This window comes from Opisthorchis viverrini (assembly GCF_000715545.1).
Source record: "Opisthorchis viverrini unplaced genomic scaffold opera_v5_218, whole genome shotgun sequence".
In the NCBI taxonomy this organism is placed as follows: Eukaryota; Metazoa; Platyhelminthes; class Trematoda; order Opisthorchiida; family Opisthorchiidae; genus Opisthorchis; species Opisthorchis viverrini.
The window spans coordinates 453,470-475,551 of record NW_008751877.1 but is presented as its reverse complement, the minus strand read 5'-3'; the positions used below and the strand labels follow the sequence as shown (position 1 = coordinate 475,551).

General features: G+C 44.6%; 2 protein-coding genes across 2 annotated transcripts in view; both read left to right on the top strand.

Annotated features, from left to right (window-relative positions):
* Window positions 1-1,083: 1,083 nt before the first annotated feature.
* T265_14581 (hypothetical protein) lies at window positions 1,084-6,807 on the top strand (the record flags this gene model as incomplete). The annotated part of the gene is made up of 7 exons (XM_009174296.1): window positions 1,084-1,243; window positions 1,287-1,414; window positions 1,501-1,596; window positions 1,640-1,905; window positions 3,588-3,839; window positions 5,028-5,085; window positions 6,480-6,807. Coding segments are annotated over 7 exons (1,098 nt in total), but the record flags the coding sequence as incomplete, so codon positions are not given.
* A 1,907-nt stretch (window positions 6,808-8,714) lies between these two features.
* T265_08470 (hypothetical protein) overlaps window positions 8,715-22,082 on the top strand; it is a gene marked incomplete at both ends in the record, with an annotated part of 19,702 nt that continues 6,334 nt past the window's right edge. The window contains 6 exons of the mRNA XM_009174282.1: window positions 8,715-8,820; window positions 8,862-8,944; window positions 10,775-10,930; window positions 12,499-13,725; window positions 16,410-16,595; window positions 21,695-21,832. Of these exons, the coding sequence (XP_009172546.1) occupies window positions 8,715-8,820; window positions 8,862-8,944; window positions 10,775-10,930; window positions 12,499-13,725; window positions 16,410-16,595; window positions 21,695-21,832 (1,896 nt within the window). The remainder of the gene's footprint in view (window positions 8,821-8,861; window positions 8,945-10,774; window positions 10,931-12,498; window positions 13,726-16,409; window positions 16,596-21,694; window positions 21,833-22,082) is intronic.

Below are 22,082 nucleotides of genomic sequence, written 5' to 3'. Positions count from 1 at the left end.
GACGTGTTCCGTAAGAATGGTAATGTGCTTACATTTTCAGCCAAACACCGCTGCCTTGTGGCCAGGCTTTTGAATCAAAGGCTTTGGTTGAGGACCCTAATTGCCCTGTCTAGGTGTGGGTGCCCTTCTAGTATCCCAATCTACGTACAACCATGAACTGCACATATTCGTGGCTGTACGGTAGCCAAACATCGGTGCTGAACACTGATATCATGCTGTCCATGAAGAGAATGACTTTTCCCTAAACAAGGAGTGAGTCTGTTTGATTGCTGCTGCCTACGAAATATTTACGACAGGAACGTTTGCGCGGTGTCATCGAGGCGGTGACATAGTAAAGCAGAGTAGAGGTGACTGCTGTCGAAACACATTCTGTGTGGTTTATCATCTTCCACATCTGTGGTCATTCTAGCTCATGAGTGGATTCCCTACAGGAAATGACATTGAGGTGATCCTATTGGCGAACAGGCTTTCATTTTCTAGACTACCCGAATCGATTTCATGTCATTGAATTTGTGGAGTGGGTGGTGTATGAGGATGCTGCATCAAACTCACCTAAAGGGTCGTTTTCGGACACTGTCCAATGTGAGGGTACCTTGCGTTCGCTTTGGTGCATTCTTCACAGCTGTGTTTGTTAGGATACTGTCGTTGGTGCCGATAACAAGGATGGTATCATTATGCTGGGCACTCCAGTTACACTAAGTCCATGTGAAACTTCACGGAGGCGTCCTCTGATGCAACTGTCGAAGCTGACGTACTGTTTTAGGGAGACAAGTGAATTAATTTGACACGCTTGTGTGATGATAGCTAAGCTTTGTTCAATTCTGAGAGAAAACATGAGATTTGACTGAACTAACCGATTTTTGTCAGGAAATCAACTTGCCCATATTTTGATGCCTTCTTATGCAACCATCTTGTCTCTCATCAAGGAGGCTTCTCTAAACAAAATATTTAACCGCCTTCTCCTCTGATTTTAGCTTTTTTGGCAACCTATGGCGGGTAACGAGTCAGTGACACATCTTTTGCCTCGTCACATTCTTGTCCAGCTGTATACGTAAGCAACATCTTTTTACACCAGCTTGTAGTCGTTTTCTACTCAATCTTCCGAATGAGCTGAAAGAAGAGTGTAACCGAAATTTTGTTCGCCTCTTTTTCGAATTGGAGCGCGCCCATTGGTTCTACTTGGACCACTACATTGAAGACCCGGCCGTGGGCGGTGTCGATATGTTTGGACTTGCAGAACAACGTGAGCGGTCTTCAAACCATTTCAGGTTTTACGGACTGTTCAGTGTTTAAAGAATTTCCTGATATCGTACCCATTGGGGTAAATTGGCAAGAGAAATATAAAGAATGGCGAAAATACCGGGGCGAGACAGAGACAGGCGGTGCGATTATTTTAGACGAATATTTTGAGATGGTAAGTTGGGCCTTACATAGGTTTTGAGCTAGTATTTTGATCGGTTGCATACGTCATGTCAGCATCTTTTTATCTTATTACTTTAGGTCCTCCTGGTTCAGGGTTTTTACGGGAATCGGTGGAGTTTTCCCGGAGGGAAGGTGAATGAAAACGAGTCTTTGATTGAATGTGCGTCTAGAGAGGTACGCTGTCTGAGGTAAAATGACTTTGTTCGCTGTTTTGAAGGTTCTCGAGGAAACTGGCTTGGACATTGAATATCGAATCGTTCCGTCGCTCTATATTGATCGAACAGTTAGCGGCACACTTCGACGCGCGTTTATTATTGAAAACATGCCGAGAATATCACGATTACAGCCTGGTACGCGGAACGAGATTGAGGCAATCACTTGGTTCAATGTGCAGGATTTACCAACACATACGCAAGATTCTCGACCGATCGAAAAGCTGAATATGCGGCCCAACAGCTTCTATCTTGTAGTTCCGTTTGTAAGGTGAGTGTTAACCTTGTTCTTGTTAGTAAGTGACTTCCGTTGTCGAAAAAACTCCTCCAATGGGTAGGAGTTAATATGCTTACGGAAAACAGACCGCAAAAGACTGGTCCAATCGTTACCGGAAGCGATCCAAATTTATCCATCGATGTCTTTTATGGCAATGGAAAGTGATATTTTACTCGAAAAAATGTTGAGAATTTGAAGGCTAGTGATGATAAATGAGGGTTTTGGTAAACTTTAAGTGGTAATTCTTCGTGTGGTTTTGCTTTTTGCTGTGGTATTTGGCCATATATGCGTCACCGGGCTCCAAGTGTCTTCCCTGGCTTAAATGTCATTGCGCTCCAAGAAGAACTCATTAAGTCTAACGAACGTCGTAGTTTGGCCCAACGGAAACAAATTGAGAATGCGCATTTGATAAACAAAACTAAGCAAGTCAAGTTTTTCACCATACAGTTTCTTGCAATAAGTTGAGTGTTGTATCACATCATGTATTGCCCTTCCTGGAGGATAAAACCGGGATTCCTAATCGTAATATCCAAAGTATTTGCAGAACAGGCAACCTATGTGACACACGGTGTCCTGCATTTTACGCGAAGGTTTACTCTCGAGGTTACAAAAAGCGACACTTGAGTGAGGTGACTTCAGTTTGCCCCAGTTCTGTGAAATTTTATGGGAAGTGAATTGGTGCCGACCTTATGCAGGTACTCTTCATCTCCTGCTAAGCTCGAGCTAGCTCAGTGGTTAAAGCGCGAATTTACCGACGGGAAGGTTCGTGGCTTGTGCTTTCTCGGGGCAGCATGACAGCTAGGCATCAGAAGGGCGTTACGGTTGTACTATTTTTCTCATCCTCTATTGTAGGTCATACTGTTACTACACACGGACGACTTGAACAATTCAAACGTTCGTTAGGTTCCAACCCGGACCTTCTGGTCAGTAATTCGCACCGAGCTATCTCGATCTCCAGACTTCGTTTCAGTCATCGGTGTGTTCCGCTATATTGTTCAACCTGTTCAACCAACATTCCTCATCCCATCACCGTTCTTCAGCTGTCACTGGATTTGTAAAATGGAGGGAACAAAGGAGTCAATGTAGGACCGAATATAGCCTAACTCCAGAGTCTAGTTGGATTTTGCCATTTACTGCTTGGACCGCAAGAATTCGGATTAATAGTTGAGCATTCCTGTGGCTTCTACTCCACTATCCGTACTTGTGTTCTGGTAAACGGAGTTCCAAACACACACCCCGCTGGTTGCACACTAATAAAACATTCTTGGTTCAACCCAGTTGCTCATGGTCACCATCATTACGTGCGAGAGTTAGCATCGAGGATCCGTTTCTTCTTCGATTGTGTAGGATAAAAAGCTATCAGCTGACCAGGTTTGAAATTCGGCATACGCCGTATTCTGTCGAACGATGGCCGAAGGCTGGTCCTTCCAGAAAGTCCGTCGATACGTTGAAATACCACGTTCGGACTTTATCTCCTTAACACTTGTATGTCCGACGAGCTGGGATGATATATCTTCATTATTTGACTGCACTAAAAGAGGAACTTAGCTGTTTCATATACCATCGGAATAAAGTTGACTGCGTGGTCATGTGTAATTTTCCTTGAACCTTTTGTTTCTACCTGTCATATAGTCTGTTCATGCTAATTGCCACTTTCTTACCGGTTAATCATACAGACAACTCCAAGAATATATTCGGCTACGCCGAACTGGCCTCTCAGCCCTGTCTGCGTTGGAAGAGTCAAATCGTCTTGCTGACCCCAATCGAGCAACGATGGTACCCTTACCAGTTGCCGAACCTCAACTACATAAATCTGTCCCAAAACGGTTGCGCTCAACATCAGGAAAAACGAGACCGTCCCGTTCACCCGGTCGGCCACAGGTTATTGGTGTCAAACAGCAGGTGACACAAAAACAACCGCAACAAAGGTAACTACAGCTGTTATCCCAGACAGCTACCGTCCTCTGTAAAGAAAAGGTCTTGTTAAAAAACCGGACCCCTACCAAGCAAGGAAAAAACACGCCTTTTTTTATCTTGCTAAAGAAAACTTTTCAACACTTGGTAGAGCTGTTTCCGACCCAGCTTACCTCTGGTCACTTCAGTTTGACCGTAACCATTTGGAGAGCTCTAGGTTTGACCGACCCATCGGTGAAAAGTTTTATTCATTTGGTGACAGGTGGAATAGCTTAAGGAGATTTGCGGAAGTCAACAAGCGCATTTTTGTGGTCTAGAAAAATATCGCAATTCGCTGTCGTCCTTGTGGAAATCGTCGCATGCAATCGTCGTGTGCGGTGTGTTGGTTTATGTGGTGTGTCGACTTTGCGGTCTGAAACAAAAATTTTTCTCGTTTCTATCCCTCAGTGAAAATACGTTCTGTGTGTCGTGTGCCAGATATAACTTAAGTTCTCAAAGCAGAGGGAATTGCTACATGGCCGAAGAATAACGGTCGTGGTGAGACGCAGGTTCTTAGAGCGCTGTTGAAGATCATTGTTTATCCACAATGTGATAACCGAAGTATGTTTCAACGTTTATTCAACCAGTCACCAGGAATGTCCTGACAAACAGAAACTCGTTCGATCTGACACGAAAAGTAAAGTAAAATACAAAGTTGGGAAATCAAGATATCAGTTTCCGCAAAAGAAGTCTGGCCCTTTATGATAGGCAAGAAGTCCCTGTCCAGTATGAACCTAATATTGAATTATAGCAGGTAATGTGGAACAGTCTTCCTCTTCTACAACAGAATCTCATCTCTCGGTCATTTCCGAGTGGCAGCTGTAGTTTATGAAGAATTTTCGGTAATTCTTCTCCATGTATTCGTTTGGTGAAAACTACTTATCGCAATTTTGACGTTAATCAAACTAAAAGGAGAAACTAGGTATGTGCTCCACACAAATAAGCAATATTGACCTGCCTAAATCCGGTGAGTGATCAGATCACAAGCTCCTGATCCGGATACCGATTTTTCAAGATCCTGGAGGTGGATACATGTAGATACACATATACATGTAAATTAAGCACATTTACATATCTCGGATGCGAATGGTGGCTTGCTTTGTCATTTTAACTCACGGTTGTTGTCGCGACATGTCTAATGCCAGTCCGTTTGTTTCTTTTAGGCCCAGCCGGACGCAAAGAAAGGAACTCCCCAAGGAGATCGATTTGAATGAATTTCGGGTGAGTCTGTTTTCCAGTCCTCTTTTTTGTTGCAATAAAACTGCCACTGTTTTTTGATTCCACTGAGTTGGACCAAGCAGTGTTGAGAGCTCTTCTTTTATTCTCTCTATGTGACAGTGATACCAGCAAAGCGAGTGCTAGAGCGTTCAAAAACCTGCGGTGCATTTATTTAGGTTTAGACAGTTATCGTAACCATGCTAACCGGTAACATCTACAATGCGCCCAGTATTACTTCGTACCTGTGACGTATTGTTGTCCTGCACTGAAGACAAAAAGGAGACTGCTCGCCTTTGACTGTACTCGACTTTCGTAGCTTTGCATATGCACTGTGAGAACAATCAGTTTACGATATCAAATTGCGATAACTGGCTGTGACCAACGTTCCAAGTGCTGATCATTTGGAAATGGGATATTGCTTAAACAGCTATCTTTTCTCGATCATGTAACTTCTTTCCCAAGTGGTCTGAATCCGACTTTGAGTGAAAACGGTCGGAAGATGAACCCGGAGGCGAAATGTGAAAAAGTTCAACAGCGGGCTTTAGTTCTTTTGTTTCATACAGTCTGGGCTGCTGCGTCATCAGTCGCTTAACACCCCCACCAACATAGCGAATTCCCGGTTATAATTACATTACTGTATCCACTCTCTTATTCATGACCCTTGACTCACTCTGTTTTGTCGTCTTACCTTCTGAATCCAACTGACACGTTTGTTGTTGTGCCATATCCACACCCACGTATTGGGGCAGACCTTTCCGATGAGCCTCACCTCTGAACTTCTATTTCTATAGAACCCAACGGCACGAAGCTGGATGTTTGATGAATTGGTCGCCGCTGTTCGGACGAATCTCGCCAGCATCTGAAGAGACTGTACACTCGGAAGTGTTTTCCATTAAAGATATTGAAACGAAATCCTTCCTGGTGCGAAACACAAATATTTCTCTCTGGCTAGGCTGAGTAGCACAGCTTCACTCTGCCTGACATTTTTTCGAGGAGCAATTCTTTGTATAATTACCCTAATACTTCGAGTGTACTCAGGTGTTCATATAGAGCAGCTGTTACACTAGTAGTTAGGCGATAAGCGAATTTAGATGAAGCTGTGACCACTTGGGCTGGATTGCTCACTTAGTTGTCACCATTCCTGAGATGGGTTCAGGCATCACCTATCAAGATCGATGCCAACAGGGCTAACGTTGACTCACGCTGAGTTAGAAGTTAGAAGTTAGTTAGAAGTTTCTCAAACGTTGACTAAGCTGAAGTAAAAATTAGAAGTTAGTTAGAAGTTTCTCACTCATCCTGTTGAATAACCCGTTTTTTCAAATATATGACGGCTGCATCACGTTAACTGAAGGTATTTTGACTTTCTATTTACCATCTGCATGACATTTTTGTTCCAGAAAGACCTCTTGTTACTGAGCGTTCCTTCTGCGGAACCGCTTGCTTCCACCCACACGATAGGAGAGTTATCTGCCTCCTGTTGGTCTAATGTCCGTCTACGTGGCGACGTCCTACTCGATTTGCTTACTTGTTCCTGAGATTCACCTCACTTCTTTATCATGTGAATTTCCATTTTATTAACGCAGTTCCTTTTTTACTTTCTGGACCACGCCTTTTCAGAATCCATATCATTCATTTAGTGATCCGGTAGACCATCTACTTCGATGTGGTCTTTCGTTTTTTATGGTTTGGAACAAACAATACTTAAATATAGGGTATGACCATGGGGAGTTTTTCTTTTGATTCCGAAACCCCAGCTTCTTACTTATCTGCTTGTTTGCAGTGTTTACTGGAATCTGGGTGTGCATATTTTTCTTTTCAACTAGTCTCTCTACGTGCATTACTGATTATGCCTAGTCTTCTGGCTGAAAACTACATTTTGGGGGCCGGAGCTAATTTTTATTTACTACGTAGCGTCTTTTGCGAGTTTTGCTGTGGACAGCATGGATTACTCAAGAGCGTTTTTAAGAAGATAATTTTTGTTGCGTCCCCAAAAATCAGAAAGGAATGGAGGAAAGGAGATCGGCGAGTAATCACACAGAGGTCTGTTGCAAGTCACCAATTGGCTTGATCGCTGCATATACTAGTGTTATCTGTCACTCAGTTTACCTGTTTCCAAATGACTGTCACATAGCCATGCATCAGTGACCTCCAGGGGCAGAAGACAGCTGTTATTTCATTCGTATTTGATAAACAGGTGGTGCGATTGCGCGCAGATCGTCAGAATTCCATCGGACTTCCTGTAACTTGTGTAGAAAACTAACCTTTTCACACTTGTTCTAAAGAGTCCAGGGCCACGAAATTACTGATTCTGTATAGGCGGGTCCTGCTGGTTGACATGTACGAGTGGATTTGTTGTGAATTGTTGTGTGGATTACCCGTGTCCGAGCGTGTAGATGCTGCCTTGGAACGCACCATGCCCGCCATCAAGCGTTCTTGAAGCCCTTCCTTCTACTGCAGTTTGGCCTTTGCCGTCGAGTTCCACTCTCCAACTGATCACACATCACTGCTTATTATTTGTCGCACATGGTCCTACCAGCGCAGCCAATCGTGGACGTCCCTATATCGATGCTGGTAACACAACTTTCTGTGATTGGGTTAGATACTTGTTGCCTGCTGTGGTTCCTAGGGCTCAAGAACTCTCTGTGGTGGTTTTATTTGACGAAAATCTCCATTTGTAAGCACCATTCCCTAGTTGAATATGTACTCTAATGAATGTTTCCCGGGTTGGCTGTCTGCGATGTCTTATTGAAGGAGATCAAATAGAGTTCTTTCTTGAATACAGTGCTCAGTGTTCGAAACAGACAAAAGCAAGCATGACTTTGCACAACGATATACTTTCTCAGACACGACCACAGTTGGCAGTCCTGGAAACTCCTTGCGCTATCTGTCGCACCCTTTCGATACCTGACTGCAGTGCAACCCGAAGGTTTCACGGGGGCTGGGATACCGCCAGGTTTCCCAAGCCTAGACAGGGGTAGTCGAGAGGCAGAGGTCGGGTTCGAACTACGGATCTTCCGGTCAGTTAATTTGCGCTCTAACCACTTGGGCCACCTCGCCCATCCTTGGGCTATAATCCCAGTCCATTCGTTTCCCCTGCTTGTCTTGGACAGCTTCTGGTTTACGTTCATGGGCTTTTTCCGTGGTTGTGGGATCACTTGTGGGGTCGGGGAGCGTCTGACGGTCGTCAGAGATCGGGCGAAATTACTAATCTGAAAAGAGCACTTAATTTTCGCATGAAGCGAAAGTTTGAAATAAATTATCGCTCTGAAGTTATAAGTCGATATAGTGTATACGTGGGGACCAGATGAATCTCCATTTTATGCATAGCATTGCAAAGTCCATATCAATGTTAATTTCGGCCAGTATTCAGAATTTCGTAGTATTTATCATTGGAACCGATCTGATGAATCCTAAGCAGGTCGAGATTAGTAGTGGGATGTAAGAATACTACCATATAAGGAAGAATAACAGTCGCATTAAGAATGCTATGGCTGTGTATTCGTATGCAGTTTTCTAAGCGGGAGTCTTTAGAATTCCCGATCCCTCTGAAACTCGTTGAAAACCACTGGGCTGAGGTTATCCAAACTGGATAGTGAGTTTTACTTTTTCATTTGTATTTCAGCGCACCGTGAATGTCGCATAACGCGTCCTCACACTCTTTAGAGCGTATTAATCCGTTTGATCAAGAGCAGGATGTGGTAGATGCTCAGTGCTCCGACATTTGTGCTTTGTACAACGGTAAGTGTGCGTCTTCTCCGCTTTTAACCGGGTTTATGCAGCACCGGTCGCAGCTGCAAGCGAAGCACCAACTCTACAGGACTTTACTGATCCTGTGCAGGAGGATTTTTTCGATGAACCTTTGGTAAGTGGTCCACAATCGTTGGTGTTTCTTTGTGTATCAAAAGCGCCTTCGCACCTGTCGGCGTTTTGATGCGGAACTTGCGTGCCTTCGTGATAGATTATTTTGGAATTACCCAAAATCATCCTCTTCTTGAAAGTTCATCATTTTCTGGTAGAGAATGCAGTTGATATCTCAACAGAGACACTAGATGCCTGAAATAAATTGGGATCACAGCGCTTGAGTATGCTAGTAACAACGAATGAATGCCTCTTCGATGATTTTGCATTGTGTGGTTGGGACAGATCGATACGACTGACATTTTCGGAATAAAAGTTGACAACTACTGATGCTTTCCGGGTGTTTTAGTCAACTCAGATTTGTAGCTTTTTCCGAAATTGACTTCTGTTGCTGCTCACGTGACTTGGTTTCGGTGTCCATCAGTTTTGTAATATCGTACTCCACACGTAAGCAAGTTGGGACTCCTTAAAGAGTTTGCGTATTCACTAGCTTCACAATTCCATCGATGGTGAACTGGTACGATTATGAAGTCTGTCGTGCGCACAGCACTGCTGCATGATCTGTATTATAACCGGTTGCCGGTAACTCGTGGATGGTTACATTGTTTATGCCAACTGGTTGTCACTCCTCACGGAGCACATCGTAACTCCCAAGTTTTGGCTGGAAGTTTCTCCAGGTATAACTCGGGTGTGTTTAGGTGGAGCAGTAACACAAGCACGTTGCCGATAGCTATTCCTCTAATATTTCAAGCATGAGCAAACACCCAGGGTTTCAGCAATTCAGGCGGATATGCATTCAATTGGTACATGCTGCTACGAATGCTATCTGATCACCTTAGACAAACGGAGGATGACAATTATGAATGCCGAATTTGGTGTGACGTCATACCGTTAGAGACCTTAAGGACGGGTGGTTCGAAGTATGTCAACATAGCGGATAATGAAGAGTACGAGACGAATGCTGAGACCTGTGGGAACGTTTCATGATAACCTTCAAATGAATGAATTTCCGCGGAAAAGCCTTTATCCTGCCCTCTGGCAGAACCCTGGGTTGCTGTCCAGTGTTCAGTAATCACATTTTTGAAGGGGATTGCTTTCCTGCGGAAAGAATCCTCTGCAGTGCTGAATAATACATTTTTCCAAAAACAAACAAACTGAACCAACAGGTATTCGGTTGCCACGTAAACGTGAGGATGCGATCACGCGTTCCTTAAGGACCCCCTCCTCGGGAACTACGTTCTGAAAGAGCTTAGTGTAGGTGATTACAGATGGTAATTGATGTATAGTATGTACCTATGTCCGTTGTGCTGCTTTCACACTTGAAATGGCTTTTAACTTCAAGAACGGGTTTAAAGGTTAATCAGCCACCAATAACCCTAGATCGCTATTGGCCTCCATCTCCCGCACGTAGTAACAGTTCCGTTCCCGCACCATCCATTGTCCGATGTGTGTTTACTACTCTGACCGGTGTCGATTTGTTAGTCTGTCTTCGGCATCAGTCACCTGTATACAGTAACCGAAAGCAATGCTACTTCTTTCTTTTCACTTCGAAGACATATTCGGTTGAACTACCTGTTTGATATTATATGCAAATTTAGTGTTGGCACTTGTCAATTGCCAAGGTTATTCATAGGTCTGTACGTGACAGTTGAGTTCACAAACGGCCACGTGTGTTGTTTGCTTAGCAGTTCTGCAAACTTTGTCGTGTTTGTCATGCTGATCCATTTTCAAGTGTGGTGAACACCTACGTTCAACGTCACGATGCCTTTGATCCTTGTTTCGTTCCCGTCAACTCACTTGTCACTGTTTCATCACTTCGCTCCAATCCTTTCAGATTAACGTGGACTCAACATCGGCAGTTGCGGAACTGGAGGATGCAATACTGCGTTGCAAACACATGGTACTGGCCGCATCAAATGAGGATGAAGCGAAACGCCAACGCCTACTCGATCGCCTGATCGAGTTGCGTTGCATATTGCACAATATCAAGGTAAACTCGATTGGTATGTGCATGCGATTTTCACTTCCGTAGTCATATGTTCTCAATTTCCTTGTCTACGTTTATTGTGTATTCCTGTGTGAACCACCAATCACACTCAATTTTACTTCAAGCCGATAATTATCATAATTACCGGTGGGTTTTACCATTAGTTGGCATTTTTCTCACAGTGATCCAGGTTTGTGATTATCTTTTTGATTCATCGCCACAGAGTTTCCTGGGAGTTTAATGCGAGTAGTCATCGATCCCGGATCGTCTTTCCAGCTAGTGTCTCTCACTGCTGGCCGGACATCTAATTTATAGAAGGAGCTCAGACCCTACTGGAACTGTGATTATCCGTTCCATTTTTTCACTGTTTAAGGTGGAGGTTGATCATCTAGGATATTCACTGAACTGCCCCATTGACGAAAAATCTGATGTTGAACTTCCGTGACCGGGCTCGATGCCGCATCACTACGAAAATCATGATGAACATTGTCGGAAACCTTTGGGTTCCATGTGACCCCCAACGCTTATTTCAAGCCAATCTAAACAGTGCGTCTTTGTCAGCCCGATTCAAGTGCGGGTTGTCACACGCCGGAGCTGCGAACCTCACCCCCCGAATATACTCCGATTGTCGGTGGTGTAATGATTTCAGTTGCATATCACACTCGAGGTGGCACCACTAGCCGATGGTTTTTGAGTAGTTTATATATCCCTATTTCGTACCTGACACGCAAAGCTAACCTGCGAACTTAGTGGTCACATAGATAGTTGTATTCTACGGTCCAACGATTGCTCACATCTGATTGTGCAAAGGCTAAACTGGGCATTCGAAAAGCAGTTTGTTTGATTCCGGGGATGGACCCCATATAAAGTCATCAATGTATAGACTGAGGATGTTCGCTTGAACCACTCAACCGCCAAAATGTGACGTTAAATATTACAGGAATGTAGTCACCCAAATGCACAAAATCACTGATCAACCTTTATACAAAAGAACAGCCAAGTTAATTCTTGAGACATTCCGGAGAACATTCCATTAGAAGTAGCTGCAGATTGACTGGTGTGAGGCCAATGTGGATACAGGACCCTTATTTATCATTACTGTGTAATAGCGACCCAGGCCGCAGCTCTTTTGCTGCCTAAACCATCCTTCTGTTCCCAAATCCACCGTGTGAAGGTCCCCTCTTAGGCTTCTTGTGGTCAAACTTCGACCAAGCCTACTCGCGTTGCTAGATGTGTCAGCTGAACGGCCAGTGAATGTCGCATGTACAGTGTGTTGGCAATGGGTGTGCTCGTCTTCACTATAAAGCTTGATAAGCTGCGAATATTCGTCAGTTTTCAGCAGATGTTGGATCCTCTGAAGTATCTCTCTGGCTTGCGGTTTAGACTAACCCAAACCAAGCACCCCTGGAGGGTACCATTGGAACATGTTTTTAATAGAAATTCCCGCTTCTGTTTCTGTCAGATGCTTTTCTGTCTACCGTATTTTCCATATACTGTTAGTTAAGCATCTGTCCTATCTGTTTGATGGTTTGCATCGAACTGGCAACACTTCGTTCTCTCCATCTCTTCAGGAAAGCGCCACAGGAATACCCAGTGATTCACCCACTTCACCAAGTTTCATCAACGGCCCATCTGAGCCTTTAATTTACGATCGTGGGAGCAGTGAATCTCTTCCGGCTGCATCATCTAAACGGTCGCTGACAACGCCATGTATGCAGTCTCCTAGAAACCATCGGGACTCTAGGTGTATTACTGGGCCGGGTGGCCATCAGTTTCGTCTTGTCCTACCGCTTCGTTATCTAGGCATGACATGCGAGCATTGTCTAGATCCGATCAGAAACCCATCGAAACGTGTACTTTCTTGCACTGCTTGTCACATTGTTTGTCACTCACAACTCTGCCTTCGTGGTCTTACTCGTCGCTGTCCGGCTGTAGTGGATAGTTCAGTCGAATGGCGTTTTTCACCCACTCCGATGTCCTCAAGACAGCACAGAAGGCGAACTTTGTCCAGATCGTTCAGAGTCGATCCAGCGTCTACTATTAGACGAACTCGTAGCGTCTGTGAGCCGGATGCATCTGAATCTCACTTGTGGGAGAATACTACCAAGTTATCACAGTTCCGCTCTCTCGAGGTCAGTAGACTCACCTATGTTGGTGCTAGTTTGTCAGCTCAGTGTTGGGCGTGTTTTGAGTGTCAGCAGCCGCTTTGCCCTGCACCCAACCGTACCGTTACACCTGAACGGTCTGTAATGACATCGCTGGTGCAAAGGGCAGGTAGTGTATTCGAATCTGGGATTGGTTTGCTTACCAAACAGGCAACTGAAACTGGGGGTGAGAAACCCACTAGCCACAGCCACTCCCCGCAGATATGTTCCCAGGACCCTACCTTATCGAATTTCAGTGCTCACTTACTTGGACCGAAAACAGTCAATATCACTTCAGATCCATCGTCGACTACATGTTTGAGTTGGGCGTACTCCTCCGCGCTACATGATCTTGGTCCACTACAAACCTGGGAAGATGCCCGAGTTCACGAGGCAGTTAATCGATTCAGTCGAATGTCGAATTCAGTTCGCCAACCCCGCTTGGTTGGTGGGGAGGTCCGGATGTATCAAACGACTAATGCTCGCGTCAAACAACAAGCAGAAGCAGCGTTGCGCCCTTCAAATGCAACCGAATTTGACGCTGCTCGTCTTTGTTACTACACTGGAAAATTTTACTGCTCCCGATGTCATTGGGGCGATTCTCATCTTATACCTGCTTGCATTTTTGTGCTAGGTGACAATCGTCCGAAGCCGGTGAGTTCGATTTCTTTATTACATAAACTGGATAATTTTTCCACCAAGCTACAACAGTTTTAATCATACATTGCTTCGATTTACATACGGTGAGGAACAAAAACATGGGTAGCAGCAACTTCACCATTGTTCAAAGAACATTCCTACCTTTTCGTAGAATTATCTTGAACGCTCTCTCTGTATCCTCATCGTGACTGCCTTCCATCAGCTGTTTTATTGTGGCATTCATTGGGTTTACCGTCTCAGATCCCTAAAGCCATATCCGCGTATCCATGTCACAAGTTGCTTCATTGTCGTTTCCATGTATTTGGCTCCGTAGAAGCAATCAAACTGACAAATAATATTTTGTTTGGTGGAACTGCGGACAAATGTACACCACAACGTCTGTCACACATGACCCACTCAAAACCCAAAAACCTTCGGTGATACTGCGTCTCCATAATCTTCATATCTTGATCCACCATAGGCTATTTCGAACACACATTTCAGCTGTAACACTTTTTGGTGCTTAGCTGCTATGCTATCCGAAGGAAGCATAGGAAGGGCTGAGATACTCCCAGTTTGTGCAAGCCAAGACAGGAGGATTAGAGATGCGGGGGTTGGATCCGAACCACGGACCTCCCGGTCAGAATGTTCGCGTTTTAATCACTGACCCACCTCAACCTCCTGACTGTGCGGTGGTGTAGCTCATTTGGGTTCTTTAGAGCAATGAAACTCATGAGTGTCCCTCAACTATTGTGGCCTCATCCAGTCAGTTGACCGACGCAAATGTGTCGATTCTACAATAACCTTCTGTATTGGAATAAAGAAGAGTGACATAGGCCACGACGGTCAGTTGAAGTAAAACGACCATATTGATTGGAACTTGTTAGACAAGTGGACCGATACCTGATAACTTTTGACATGTCATTTTACTGAAGTCAGTCGTTTGTCCACGTTCACTGCTGTGATTACCGTCTACAGCCATACGCACGCATCCACGCATCAATTATGTTAGTTTAATTGGATTGTGGGGTCGAGGCAGCGTTCTGGGTGACAGATATCCTTTAACCTTGTCTCTCTGACGGAGAAAACTGATACAGAGGGTGGGGCGGTGGTTCTAGTGCCGAATGTCGGATAGGAAGCGGAAGGCAGTTAAATGGCGATCCTAGTTGAATTCAGCGGAAGCGCCAGTAAGGGATAGTGCCGCTTTGATGAGAGTATACCAATATCGTAAAATGACCGTGTTTGAATGAGCCTAATGTCGGAAAATTTCGTGAGTCACACGTGAGCAGTTTTGAAGGATGCCAACTTAATATTCTCACTCGAATTGATGAATTTCTGTAGTAACAGTTCCCCTTTGTGGTAGTCTCTAAGCGAGGCTCCTTTTACTTTGTTGCTGTCAACAGAAATATAGCAACCGAGCACTCGAGCTCGGTTTTCTGGTGTCATAACGGATATGGTCACAGTCACTTGATTCAACAATACGAATGAAATGAGCTTTCTGCCGACTTATTTCAGGCTTTGAGGAAACTAGATCCGAAAAGTTAGGTTTCCTCAAAAACATCATTTGTTACTACTGAGCGGTCGCGCCCAGGGAAAACGTGAAGGGCTGATGTATTGGTAGTGAAACAATAGACCGCTTCAGCAACCGGAGTCTCATGGCTTCGCATAGCAAACGTTAGGAGGAGTTTGGTAAGGCCATGGTAAACAGTACGTATGCGTAAGTGAGTAGGAAGTTTAAGTTTACGTTGTCGAACGAATAGGGGAAAGGAATACATCCTGCAATTTGTATCTTAACTGCATTCGAGTTTTGCAGGAGGAAAGGAATTCCTGGTCATTCGGGGAACCAGTCAAAAAGGGACAATGAGACGTGGATTGCATGTGGACTGAACGGCTTTATGCCCTTTCAAGTGCAGGTTAGTCACAAGTGGACTGCCACCTGTAGCTGTCTTCAGCTACAAGGCCAAAAGAGACATCAATTATGACGGCGAGGCAGCTTCTGGGCTTTGTATCGCAGGTCGACTTAAAAAATCTACTAATCAATTATGAATATACGTGGTCTAATCAAGAATGAAGACATCGCGCAGGTCTCATTGATGTTCTCTGTTGAAAGACGTCGCTCGTGTAACAAAACAGCACCGAATCACGTAACATGTGTTACTTGATTAAATACCGCATGGTGCTATTTCGACTGCTCACCAAACACACGCATTGTTAGTGGTGAATCTTCTATCTGAAGCTCGCATAAACTCAGTTTTCACCTGGCGTTGTTCTGTTCAGCGGCCCAAAGACACCAGGCTAAACTGTACCTTTTCTCTTATGAGTCCCTAAGAAACAGCCAAAATTAGCCGTAATGAAGAACTAGGCACAGTTCGTAGAGACCTATTTTTGAGAGCCTGTCTATCCTTTTTTACGCGTATTCATACGATCATATTAAAGAGGTCATTGAATCTAGGGTCTACTGTGCCTAGTTTAAATGTTCTCCTGACCTCCCAAAGTGTGGTCCGTGCATGTTGAAACAGTTCCTGAATATTCGCACTAAAACGCCAGACTATTGATACAATCCTTTGTCAGCCCAAAGTATCTATTATTATGTGTTGTCCTTTGAGAACCACATCAGTCTGTCACAGACGTTTACGTAACCTACATGCCGTTGCTTGCGCTTCAGTATTTCACTCTTCTCCACTCGTCCGATGTTACAGGTCTGCCGGTCTTCTTTGCTATGGTTAACTTACTCCTGGTCGCGTCATCTGTTCCGTGTTCCTGACGCTTGGTATCGATATGAGCCACATGCCCGAAAATTTTGCTCACTTCGACTGAGGGCCTTCCGACTTCGACCATATTTGGATATCTGTGATGCTATACGGGAATTACAGCGAACTTCAGAGGTAATGTCTGTTTTTTTGCCGGCATCTTGTTGACTCTTACGATTGCTTCTATTTCGTTCGTTTCACTTTGTTCGCTTAACAAGTGAGGTGGCACAAGAGAAGAAATTATCCTCCACTACGCCTTTTTCGCCTTCCCCTAAATCATTTATTGACTTCCAAATATGAAAACAGCGAAGGTTCGTTGCAATTTCTGCACAAAAGTTCACCTCTCGTTTTTTGAGAGTATGATTGATTAAGTCGGTAATAAACTTCTCAGTCAGTAGCAATACACTAGTTTTATCACAAGAAAGTGGAAGTATCTTAACTAAACCTATTCGAATTTGTAAGTGATGATAATGAATGTAGCAAAGGTATAACGCTTAAGTATGAAAGACTCGTGACTATCTTGCGTAAGTTCACAAGCCCCAACTCACCCATATGTAACTCACTATTCTGATGGGGAACCATAAACGGTCCAGACATTTCGTTCGTCAAGTTCATTGGAGACACGTAACGACGGCTGTATCGTTGGAACATATTTAGAACTCTGTAGGCTCACACTCTCTGTGTGGATAGAGTCTCGTATTCAGCGTTTTTCTGTTTGTTTCAGTACAGCCGATTGTCTGAGGCTCCGTGACATTGGTTTGATGGCTAAATGTGTCACATTGGTGATTTGTGACCTGGTTGGACTATGCTGCAAATGTGCAGGCTTTCGCATCGGTGGTATCATGGTTACAGTGCTGGCAGAGTTTTGACACGATTCGGCGCCACGGGTCGACTAGAATGAGGGCTATTGTACTGTGTGCACTTCCCTCGTGTGTGAAGTCAAAGGTTAACAGACAGGTAGCTCAAAATAACCCTTACTTGTCGGAACGCTCGGATTGGACGTGCTGAATTACATCCCTGGACCTAAAGAGCTGTCATCAATAGCCAGGCCTTGTTTTGGGCTCAATTGGAGTGGGCGGCTTCCTGGCCTGCAGCAACAGGGAAGCTTGCAAAGAATCGGTGAGCTTATACAGGCTTCGGAGCCAAAACCGGAGCAACCAGCCGTTCGCGTGTCGATCGACCCTGTGGCGGTGTGAAGTTTTGTGTGCCTTCGTGACTGTACTGTACTATGGATTGTCTTCGTAACACTCCCAGACTCTCATACCGGGTTGGTCAGTGGCTAGAGGCCTGACCAACTCAGTCTCCTGGTTTTTTAGTTTGGGATTGGAACATGCGTTACGACCAGTTCTTTAAGAACGGTAATTCACTGGCATTTCACGCCAAACACCGCTGCCTTGCTGTCAGGTTTTTGAACCAAAGATCTTGGATGAGGATCCTAATCGTCATTCTGTCTAGGTCTGGGTGCTCTGGCAGTTTCCCTGCACAGATACGCTTATGAACTTCGCAGATAAAACTACCTCCGTGCCACATAGGCCATCGCGTGGTGCCATCAACCGGGTCTACTTACCTACTGCATATAGCCGAGCGAGTAAACAAAATTAGGTTACTACTGACCGTCTTTACTCTCTCATTCGCATTACTGACACTCGTTGCAGGACCTTCTGTTAGGAGTGACGACCCTGTTCCTCTTGCATCGACATTGGTCGCAGTATCTGCGGGGAATCCAGCTCAGACATCCTCAAGCATCTTAAAATCAAGATTCCAGCACATGCATTAATTTTAGTGCCTCAACACTCCACTCGCTTTCAGCTGTGTTTCTGGTGATCCAGAGACGGCTGCGGCGGGATGTGCGAGGGCCGTTATAGCCGTGATATATCTGGCAAGAGAATCTCTTCTTGACTTTACACCCGCTGTTAGTCGCCTCCATTTGGTTCGTCTGGCAACATCCCTCGTTTCCTTTTATAACTCCTTAAATGCCCTGTTCCGGTAGACAAGCTCAGATATCGTTGTGGTTACCGGAGATTTGAATACACAGTTGGGTAGACGTAGTGCATCTGAGGCTCGATTGGGTAGTTGATTGAGATTCAACTCTGTGCACACGAACAGTGTCGAACGACTACTTCAGTTGTGGGTTGATCGCAAACTTCTTATGTTGTACTATCCTCTGAAATAACCAAAGTCGTCTGTCTCCGTGGAATCCTTCAACAGCATGTCAGCCGCGGACCCAAATGAATCACATCGGTTACTATCGCTATCGGTTACCGATAGCGCGGATCAATCACTGACTGCCACTCATTTTGGATTTTTGAATGCTGGCATTTTGCTCGTCCAGAGTGGCTTTTCTGGTCGCTTACTAGGACCACTTCAGTGACAGGCAACTCGCTAAGCAACTGAGAGACTGGTAGACCCTTAAATTAGAAAAATTTATCGGAACCGTCTTATGCACTGTCTTTCAACGTTGGATGTTAATTCATACTTGAACGACATCGCCATATCTGTGCGGATTACCAGGAGTTCCGTCTGTGGCACGGTGCTGTTAGCTCCTCTCAAGCACTGGGTATCCGACGTAACAGTGGCACTGCTTGATTCTCGGAGAAATGTGTCCGCCGGTTCGGAACATAATTTGGCCCGACAAACTATCAGACCTTAAGTGAAACTTAACTTGTGCGACTGTGAAGCCCATTAGACAGGGAAGACTAATGCAAGGGGAGAGTCATATAATACCGGTAACACCCGAAGATTCTTTCACTTGATACTGAGTCTGTCGAGTTCGATGCGGAATTCCATGCTTCTAAGACCCCAGCGTGTCATCGGCTTCCGTATTCCGTTTCCGAGAGTGAATTCGTGTGCTTCTTGATCGCCACCTGTGTTTTAGCACCAGGGATATGCATACTTCAAATTTGATGGACAAATTTACCAACATATGTAAGGATCTCCAATGTCATCGCCCATATCCGGGTTCATTGCAGAGGAAGTAATGCAGAACAAAAGTACATCAAAATATGAATAACCAACCCCAAACCATTCATTCGTCATCAGGAAACAATCTGCAGTGCACACACATGGACTGTTCAGCGCTATATTCGAATACGTCGAATTCACCATGGAACTTGAGGAGAACAGTCAGTTTTCATTCTTGGATGTACTGGTTAGTGGGACTGCGGATGGGTACCTTCAAACCTGTCTTTCGGAGGAAAACAGACGCGCTATGGATACTGAATTACTACAGCAATTATCCAATGAACTGCAGAAAGCGTTGCATCCAGGCTTTTCAGCAGAGAGATAACACTGCGCTACAGGCGAACTTGCACTAAAGAAAGAAAATCATTTATTTCAAAACAAAGCTACACTAGAGATTTCACCTGAAGAAACATGGGGAAAAGAACCCCCCGACAGCAACGAAACGAAAACATGAGTAGACAAACAAAAAGGTTGTCCTGCCGTACGTCAGAAGCGTATCCGAACTCACAGCATGGCCACTACAGCCAAAAAGATTCCTGATAGCTCACAAACTGGTGGCTTCATTGAGAAAGTTCATTTCAAGACCGAAACGACATGGTTGTCGTCTTCGAAGAGGAGAACAAGGTACAGGTATTTTTAAATGAACTACTTAAACTCATCCCGTCCCTTGGCATTTGCTTTGCACCCACAGTGTGTAAGACCATGCTCCTGGACATACACTCACTGAACACGCCGTCTACAATCCAGGGGATAGGTATTGAGGTTGTGGGGCGTTTCACGCTTCTTGGAAGTTGTATAGATTCCGGTTTTGTGTGACAGGTGAGTCATATATATGAATCTCTCACGCCCGTTTGCTATGGCCACGGGGCGGCCTGTCGCTGAATTTCGAGGGACGTGTGTGGCAGACTACACTACGCATGGCTGAGACATGGCCTCCGCAAGATGCCGAAATGAGACATCCTCGGGTCTTCCGCAGTTGATATCTCCGGATCATTGCTCGTGTAACTGATGTCGAAGAATCCGCAACGAGTGTTCAGTTGTGTGACTGTGACTTCGATCAAAGCGTGGAGTAGGCACCAACATCCGTGGTGATTAGACTATGAATTGCGCATGCCGAATCACCGCTTGTCGAAGAGAGCACTGTTCTTGCCCAATTCATAGTGACACGAGTAGAGTAGTGGCCACCTCTGGTCTGGCGGAGGGGTATGACAGAGACTACGAAAGGTCTGGGTACTATCGGTGCGGCTCGCATTCTAGGATGGGATTCGCATGATCCGTTTTGTGCACGGTTGGAGACGCTGCAATCGATGTTAACAGCGTTGCCAGTTTCCAGTGTCTGAGTGTGTTTGGAGGAACGGTACGGTAGGTTAGCACGTGTTTACTTCCCCATCCGCTTTTATTCTTTCCACAATATGGCTTTCAAATACATCATGGTTGCACGGCAGCGAAGCCCGCATAGTCTTACCCTTTTTTTACAGATTGTCAGCCTGATAATGCGATTAATAATCGTTCAGTTTTAATGCCCTTTCGATGCATAACTGCCATATCACCCGAAGAAAGCAAGAGGGCTGAAATACTGCCAGGCCGCCCAAGCTTAGACAGAAACAACCGAGATACAAAGGTTGGGTGCGAACCACGGACCTTCCAGTCAGTACATCTGCGGTTTAACCACTGAGTTACCTCAGCCTACATGCACCTCGTTCAAATTACAAGTAACGTCTGAACGAATTAATCTTCTTGAAGCTTTCTCTGTCCAGTTGGTGCACGAAATATCACAATACCGGTCTTGTTCAAAGTCAACATATTAACAGTCTCTGAAGAAATTGGGAGGCCTTGTTTCCGAGGGAAAGACAATTTTTAGGACGACCAAAAGTTGAATTGAGAAATTTTGGAACCTCAGATTTTGATTTTAAAAAATTAACGTGGGCTTTTTACTGTTTGCTTTAGCCTTTCGAACGTGGAGCACCAATCTCTATGTAATGTAATCAAATGCCTGACCCGAAATGTATCATAGACAGTAACCTAGTTACAGGCGTATAGGGTAGGCGGGTTACACAAACCTTGTCGACTGTTAGTTGTGATCGAAACCAAATAGGCTCACAGTTTAGTTTGTTATTTTGATGCATTTGATTATGATGTTTTCCAGCTAAACCTCCGAAGGACACAGGAACTGAGTAAAGATATTTCGCAGTTATGATCTCGATTGTGAACGTGTACTGTTCCGTAATTCGATTCTCAGGCCTGTTATTCCCTTCATCTGGTTGACTTTGCAGCTTTTGAGTCCTTCCTGGCTGTTAGAACAACCCTATACTTTCAACATGGCCGTTGTCATTCAAGTACTGGATGGGACGATTATTGATCGGCTGCAGAAATTTCTTTCCTTGGTCGATGATCACGTTCAGTCATGTGATGTAAGTCAGATAGCCATGATAATAAGAATCTATAATTTTTCAGTAAATAGCACTTTTCGGAATTGAAGTAACTGTGAAAGTAATCAGCTCAGATGATCACGGTCATGTGATGTAAGTCAGATAGCCATGATAATAAGAATCTATAATTTTTCAGTAAATAGCACTTTTCGGAATTGAAGTAAGTAACAAAGTAATCAGCTGATCGTATTAGGCAATTCTGAGAAATGGCTTTATATATATATATATATAT